Source organism: Lycium ferocissimum, chromosome 4 (assembly GCF_029784015.1).
Source record: "Lycium ferocissimum isolate CSIRO_LF1 chromosome 4, AGI_CSIRO_Lferr_CH_V1, whole genome shotgun sequence".
In the NCBI taxonomy this organism is placed as follows: domain Eukaryota; kingdom Viridiplantae; phylum Streptophyta; class Magnoliopsida; order Solanales; family Solanaceae; genus Lycium; species Lycium ferocissimum.
Window position 1 is genome coordinate 30,628,895 of NC_081345.1, and position 8,466 is coordinate 30,637,360.

At 33.9% G+C, this 8,466-nt stretch overlaps 1 protein-coding gene across 2 annotated transcripts; it reads left to right on the plus strand.

Annotated features, from left to right (window-relative positions):
* Window positions 1-3,452: 3,452 nt before the first annotated feature.
* On the plus strand, window positions 3,453-6,296 carry LOC132052240 (auxin-induced protein AUX22-like). Of its 2 annotated transcripts, XM_059443682.1 has the most exons (4): window positions 3,453-3,912; window positions 4,678-4,771; window positions 5,006-5,057; window positions 6,004-6,296. In XM_059443682.1, the coding sequence occupies exons 1-3, from the start codon at window positions 3,564-3,566 to the stop codon at window positions 5,055-5,057; spliced, it is 495 nt and encodes a 164-aa protein (XP_059299665.1). In that variant the 5' UTR covers window positions 3,453-3,563; the 3' UTR covers window positions 6,004-6,296. The 2 variants fall into 2 exon arrangements, with proteins under 2 accessions (XP_059299665.1, XP_059299664.1); XM_059443681.1 differs by lacking the exon at window positions 5,006-5,057 and having other exon boundaries at window positions 3,466-3,912.
* The last annotated feature ends 2,170 nt before the right edge of the window (window positions 6,297-8,466 follow it).

Here is an 8,466-nt window from a genome sequence, read left to right on the forward strand (position 1 = left end):
TACTGTTATTAAATCAATGGAGTTGAATGTTATGTTTGTTAATCCTAACTCAGGATTATGTTTTGTGTATTCGTACATTGTATGTTAATTTCTGCCATGGTGGTGATTTAATATCTTACAGGATCATGATTAAAAGTAATCAACATTAGCAGGGGAAATTCCAGCTGTTTGTTCCTTAATTACTACCACAATCGTCTTTTGAAGAACTTTTACCTATAATTCCTCTTTTTCCCTTTTGGAAAGAATAAATGTAAGGAAAATTGCTAATTTGCGCAAGTCCTACATACATCATTACTATATAGTTGATTAAGAGCAATTATGTGAATGTTCAAGGATAATTTGATGTAAGATTCTGTGTACCAATAGCGTGTGTGTGTGTTGTGTCAAAGGGTGTGTGTGTGTGTGTGTTGTGTGTGTGTGTATGTTGTTCTGTGTGTGTTTTTGCCTCCTAATTTGGGCCTTTGGGGATATTATACACGGTTTCAGAATTTTGGTTGTAGCAGTTCTTCGATAGGATATTGTTGGAAGTTTTCATACAGATTTGTACTCCCCACAAGAAGCAATATTTCTTAAGTTGCAACTAAACTTCTATTAAAACTATTGGATATGTCAGCTTGAGTAAGATATGATAATGTGAGGCCTACAAATTAATAACGAATGAACGCAACTATATATCCATATATATATATATAATTATCATTCATTATATATGTGTTTCACTATAACGTGATTTTATATGTGTGTGTATATTTTTCATATTGTGTGTATTTTATATATATATGTATATATATATATATATATATATACATATGTGTGTGTGTATAACATATATATAAAATTATCTATATAATATATATCTCTCTATTGTGTAATACTCCCTCCATGTCAAAAATGTGTCTCTCTTAGCCTTTATTTTTTCTCTTCAAAAAGGGTCTCTTACCTAATCAAGAAAGAATTAACATTATTTTTTCTCTCTGTCTCTCTTTTTAAGTATTATCTCTCTATCCCAATACTTATTTAATTTGAGATAGTTTAGTATATATATATATATATATATAGTATATTTTTATATATATATATATATATATATATATATATATATTTTATATAAGTAATCTTTTATAAGAAATATATTATGTATAAATATAAAATATTAAAATTTTTGTGTGTAATCATCAAGTGTGTGTGTGTGTGTGTGTGTGTGTGTGTGTGTGTGTGTGTGTGTGTGTGTGTGTGTGTGTGTTATATTATGTGTGTGTGTGTGTGTGTGTGTGTGTGTGTGTGTGTGTGTGTGTGTTGAAATATTTAAATTTTCAATTAATCTACAATGTATGTGTGTGTGTGTGTGTGTGTATGTGTTTATTAGTGTGTTTTTATTAATGTGTGTGTGTGTGTGATTTTAAAATTAACAAATATTTTGTTGTGTGTGTGTAACATATAGAAAAAAAGTATAGAAAAATAAATGTATGTGTGTGTGTTGTTTATGTGTGTGTGATATCCAAACATGTGTGTGTGTGTGTGTGTGTGTGTGTGTGTGTGTGTGTGTGTGTGTGTGTGTATATGTGTGTGTGTGTGTGTGTGTGTATGTGTGTGTGTGTGTGTGTGTGTGTGTATCATGATTAGATGATTTAATTTTCTTTTCTACCTATTTAAGACGTTTTCTTGAGAAAATTATATATAGTTAAAACTTAAAAGTATAAGATTTGTGTGTCAAGAAAAGTGTGTGTGTGTGTGTGTGTGTGTGTGTAAATTTATTTTAATTTCTGTGTGTGTGTGTGTGTGTGATGTGTGTTATGTGTGTGTGTGTGTGTGTGTGTGTGTGTGTGTGTGTGTGTGTGTGTGTGTGTGTGAATGTGTGTGTGTGTGTGTGTGTGTGTGTGTGTGTGTGTGTGTGTGTGTGTGTGTGTGTGAATGTGTGTGTGTGTGTGTGTGTGTGTGTCAATGTGTGTGTGTGTGTGTGTGTGTGTGTGTGTGTGTGTGTGTGTGTGTGTGTGTGTGTGTCGTGTCCAAACAGTGTAAGTGTAAAATTAAACCAATGTGTTGTGTAATTTTCCATGTGTGTGTGTGTGTGTGTGTGTGTTGAAATAATTACACAACTCATTCGTGTGTGTGTGTGTGTGTGCACACATGTGATATAGTGTGTGTGTGTGTGTATATATGTGTAAATGTGTGTGTGTCAGTGTGTGTCACATGTGTGTGTGTGTGTGTGTTGTGTGTATAAAACGTGTGTAAATCTGTATGTTGTGTGTGTGTGTGTGTGTGTGATGTGTGTGTTGTGTGTAGTGTGTGTGTGTGTGTGTGTGTCACATCTGTAATTAAATTATAGTAGCATGTTAGCTAAATACCATAGTTCTTATGTTATTAGTTAATGTCTATCATAAGGATTACTCATAATTAACTGAAAATTAGCATGATTGTGTAGAAGAAACTTACGCGGCATCGAACTTAAATTCTTTATTAAATCAATATAATCCTAGTCCCTAGATTTAAGTTGTATACATCGTGTGTGTGTGTGTGTGTGTGTGTGTGTGTGTGTGTGTGTGTGTGTGTGTGTGTGTGTGTGTGTGTGTGTGTGTGTGTGTGTGTGTGTGTGTGTGTGTGTGTGTGTGTGTGTGTGTGTGTGTGTGTGTGTGTGTGATATTTATGTTATGTGTGTAAATGTGTGTGTGTGTGTGTGTTGTGTGTGTGTGTGTGTGTGTGTGTGTGTGTGTGTGTGTGTGTGTGTGTGTGTGTGTGTGTGTGTGTGTGTGTGTGTGTGTGTGTGTGTGTGTGTGTGTGTGTGTGTGTGTGTGTGTGTGTGTGTGTGTGTGTGTGTGTGTGTGTGTGTGTGTGTGTGTGTGTGTGTGTGTGTGTGTGTGTGTGTGTGTGTGTGTGTGTGGGGGGGGGGGGGGGGGGGGGGTGTGTGTGTGTGTGTGTGTGTGTGTGTGTGTGTGTGTGTGTGTGTGTGTGTGTGTGTGTGTGTGTGTGTGTGTGTGTGTGTGTGTGTGTGTGTGTGTGTGTGTGTGTGTGTGTGTGTGTGTGTGTGTGTGTGTGTGTGTGTGTGTGTGTGTGTGTGTGTGTGTGTGTGTGGTGTGTGTGTGTGTGTGTGTGTGTGTGTGTGTGTGTGTGTGTGTGTGTGTGTGTGTGTGTGTGTGTGTGTGTGTGTGTGTGTGTGTGTGTGTGTGTGTGTGTGTGTGTGTGTGTGTGTGTGTGTGTGTGTGTGTTAACTCTATTTTTTTCGAGGTATCATATTAGGCTTGATATGAAAAATTAGATGTTATTATAGGTCAACTTAACCTGATAATGTAATTTCCTTTTTATAATATCTGTGCGCAAATAACTCTATAACCCTACGTACGTACCGATAGTGGTCGCATAGAAAATTAGGAAGTTGCCGGTCCATATTAGTGTTTTAGGTAACATTAAGTTCCCTACCATGGTATCTCATGTGACCGACCATTCATTTCCATTGACCTGGCATTGCTTCTCTCTTAACCCCCACACACTATAAATTAAACTAACTTCACTTATTCTCATCAAACAACTAACTCAAAAATTGACTCTGCAAAAAGAGCAAAAAAGAAATGGCAACAGAACTTGAAATTACGGAGCTTAGATTGGGATTTCTTCCTACTTCGTTGGATCAGAAAAATGAGAAGAAAAGGGTGTTTTCGGATATCGAGAGTGACAGAAGTAGCAGCAATGCTAACGATGATGCTGATGATGTTAAGTGTAGAAACAAGAACCAAGTTGTTGGGTGGCCACCTGTTTGTGCTTACCGGAGAAAGAATAATAATCTTGAAGGATCGAAGAAGTACGTGAAAGTTGGCATGGATGGTGCTCCTTTTCTTAGAAAAGTTGATTTGAGCAATCACAAGGAATACGATGAATTGGTTATGAATCTTGGAAAGCTTTTCGGGTGCTATGGCATTTGTAAGTTTCTTGTTCCTTCAGTTTATTGTTACTCCTATATATAGTGTTTCATTGAAAACAAAAAAGCATCCATGCAGAATTGCTAGGCAAAAATTCAATAAAAGGAATATACTTTAACAAGGGTCTTTACATTGTACATAAATAAACATTCATATTCTACTCCGCAAATTCCTTTTTTTTTTTTTTTTTTTTTTAAACATATAGAAACCTATGATTCAAAATTGCATATGCTGTTGGTTTGGTTAGTTTATGATCATGGTTGGCTCACCAGATCTATTAGCTGAGAAGTAAGCCTTCTTGTGGTAATTATCAATGTCTCAACATTAAGAAGCAAATATCAATTTTAACCTGTTAACCATGGTAGGTGACCTATTATAACAATGAAACAGTCTCTTTTACACTCGTGTAGAAATCTTGTAAAATTATGCTGTCTAGAATTTCATGGTACCCGGCGACTTGAAACTGAAATTGAATAGAAAAACATAGTAAACTATCTCATTTCTTCGGAGTACTTTTTTTCCCCAAAAGAATGTCATTTATTTTTGTTTAGAAATACTTTAATATTATTCATTAATATCACTGACTTCTATTAAACCATAAATTTTCAAAAGTTTTATTTTTATTAGATTTTTATGGCCAATTAAACACTATTACTACATAAATTGGACTAAGGGAGTATGATAGTATAAAACAAATCTTTAGAAATTAGAAAAAAGGAAGACAATTAGACAAAGGAAATAATGAGATGTGGGAATTTGTGGACAGGCGAAGCAATGAAGGATGCAGACAATTCAGAGTACATTCCGATATACGAGGACAAAGATGGAGACTGGATGCTTGTTGGTGACGTTCCTTGGCAGTAAGTTCACTTCACTACCTCTAACTCTAAAATTATATACCTTAATAAATTGCATAATTGGATAACTGAACCACTATTAATTGGTATAGTTAGGAGTAATAAAATTTATAAAAATGAGAAACTTGCCACGCTAGTTCACATGCACCTGATTTCTACGTTCCAAGAAAAATAATGTGTACGTCTCAATCACTTTAATGTTTTGTCATTAATATTAGTACATGATTTCTTGGGCAGTTTCCGATCTTATTCAGAAGCAGATTTCTTCGTACTCCGCATACGTAACTGAGTAGGTGTGTGATGTTTCTCATGTGGGTGTGTTGGTTTTAAGTTTTCTTTGCTGAGTTAAACATTACCACTGAACTTGTCAACGAAAGATCAAGAGAAAAATAAGAATTGATTTTTGTGATAAAGGTGAAAAAGTCTCCCCATTATATCCTTTCTTTTTACCGAAGATTAAACCCCATTTTTGGGAAGAAATCCCTGATTATAGGAGCACCTTTTGTAAAATTATATTGAAGCAACAAATTATTCAATCATGTATGATCAAGAATTCTCTTTCTTCATCAGCAATCGAATCACTGTTCCCGATCCAGGATTCTATTTTATCATCAATCCAATTCCCGTTCACATTTTTTTTTTTCTTATCAATGAATAGATCTCTTTAATTATATGATTTAGATGTCTATAAGTTCAATCCTAAGCTGAATTACTTAAGATAAAATCAAACTAACCGATTTTCAAAAACATTTAATCAAACAAAATTCCAAAAATGTATTTGAAGAAAAGGACCTGAAGTCTAAAGTATTCCCACACAAAGTGAAAAAGCAGTAGAAATTGACTTTGTACAATGATTTCACCTGCCACAATTTCTTCCAGAATTCAGAAAATTGCCGACAAACTTGTAATTTTCCAAGAAATAGTTTTGAATCAGACAAGAATGTCCCAGACGACAACACCAGGGGTCAAGCAGTAACTATTACATTCGAAGCTTTTCTGGACCACGTTTTCTCTTGGACAATCATTAATTCATAGACAATTTTTTCATCTCCTGTTATACGTACTCAATTATGTTTTGAATATTTCTTATGTTACCAGAATATTTCTTACTGTTACCACCATGCCTGTCTCTTTTTTCTTTTCTGTGTATTATTTTTTTTTCCTTTTAACTGATCTTTTTGTGGGGAGAAATTAAAGTAGAAAAACTAATGAAGATATTCAATTGTGATTTACAGGATGTTTAGTGAATCATGCAAGAGGCTAAGGATAATGAAGAGATCGGATGCAAAAGTGATAGGGCTTCGAACAAAAGACTTTCTCAAGGGAATGTCCAAAGAGAAATGAGGCCATCGCTTGATTAGTGAGAAATAGAGTGATTGACCACTGGGTTAGTGGCCTCTCATATCATCAATTATGTTAATGTTATATGTTTAATTGTATCTTAATCTGCATCATAATGTAGATGTAATTTTAGGTGTTAAGTAAGACATAATTATATTATTTCCTCTTCTAGCAACTTCTTACGTGACGATTTATGTTGGTTGCTAATTTTGTTATGTGTAATCCAGATAACGTGCTTAAAGCTAGCAGCTACTGTATTACCAGCTTAGCTTTTAGTACAATTTATGTTGGTTGCTAATTTTGTTATGTGTAATCCAGATAACGTGCTTAAAGCTAGCAGCTACTGTATTACTAGCTTAGCTTTTAGTACAATATATGGAATTTTTTTTTTTCTCTTCATTTATCTCATTATATATTATTAGTAACTTTGTTTTATAGCAACGTTGAATATGTTGGACTTTAGTCAGGTTTCTCCTATATTTGAAAAATTAATCATCCAATACTGGGACGCTCAGGTAAATATGAGTTGCTATTGAGCTATCAATTTCATCTTATAAATAGAAGATATAAATTATGTACTCGACACGGCCCCTTATATGCCAGCTGATTCTTTACTCTTCTCTTTTATAAGACATGCAAATTTATTTTGATAATGCGTGACAGAGATATCCGAATTCAAAACCGTTGAGTATACTTTTTTTTTTTTTTTTTGCTTTAATTATGTTCCTAACATATGAATTTCCATGGCTACACGCACGAGCTTATGTTATTGATACAGAGTAAAAAGTCACACGACTATATGTGAAATTAGAGACTTGCAACTACAACTATATAACCATCTACAATAAGCCTAATTTGATACTAAATTAGAAAACAAAATAAACAACTTGTTGTAATAGGTAGAAATACAATGTACAATGTTAAAAATAATGTCAGCGTACACATGTTAAATGACGTCTAACCTAAAGCAGATGCAATAATGCATTGCCCACGATACGTTAGTAGAGCTGTGGTCGTTAGGCAATTGGATAGTGGCTAAAAGAGAAAATCTTGATTAGCGTGTGGCTAAGTTCGTTCTCTTCCTTAATCTATTCACCTTGATGAGCTTGGATCAATCAAACCCCTAGAACATAGTGAAAAATGTACAATATAATGTCACACGGGCTAGCAGCTTTCTTGGAATCCTAGAAGAGCTAACACAAAAGTATATAAAAACATTTTAAAAAACAAGTAAATAATAATATACTACTTATAGGTTCATGCATCAGGTAAAAATGGCAAGGTTCCGGTATCCATCCAACTCAATTAAAATTGCATAATGTATCATTCTCTTGGACTATATATGAAATACAGATGAAATTATTTTAAGTTTCCACTAGAAGCATAACTTGTTATTTTGTTAACTCTTACATGCATGCATGGTCAGACTTCTAATTCAATCCCTATATTAATTTATCAGTCAAACGTCGTCCTTTTTTGAATTACAATCAGCTTTAGTAGTTAATTATTTCCAAAAGACACGAGAAACCATGGGAGACTTGTAAACTATGTTCTCAGGTCAAGTTTTTCAATTCTCATACAACGTGAATTAAGGATGTATATACATTAACAAGTCGCGAAGAAGAAAATTAAGAATGTTATTCATTCAGCATTGTCCAAAGGAATTCACTTTGTTAATTGCCAAGGTGCAGAATTCTTCACGAGATGCATGCATAATTTAGTACTAAGGTACTATTGTAAACGTATACCAACTAACTAATTAAACTACCATGGCACATGGTCTCCTCATAGATACGTCCGACGGAAGGCACTGTTTGAGAATAACATGCATTTAATAATTTTATTTTAATATTAATTTGGATTTGGTTAACTGTCCATTATCACATGTCCTGCTAGAAACCTGAATTATGTACTTAGGTGACTTAGCAACTCATTTTCTTGTTTGTTCAATTGCAAAGTACTTCTGGCCTATTTGCATACAACTAATGGTAACCAGGGTATTTGTCGGGGCCTGTGACTACATCTCTCTGCAAAGAACTTAATTAGGGTTCATTTGGTTGATAGTTTGGAATAATTAATCCGAGGATACAATTTCACATAAGATAATATAGTGTTTGGTTGGTCATATAAGAAAAAGAATCATCGCATGGTTACTAATCTAGTGTTTGATTGGCAGTATTTAATTTACTTGCACCAAATTATGTGAAAATTTTCGTATTATTTTTTGCACGATAGAATATGAAATAACAATAATACATGTATATACAACACGGGAATTAAACCATTTAAAAGTAAAAATGCTTTTTAAAGTAAATAATTCATGTATAAAAATCTTCTCAGTATTAATTACGATGCGC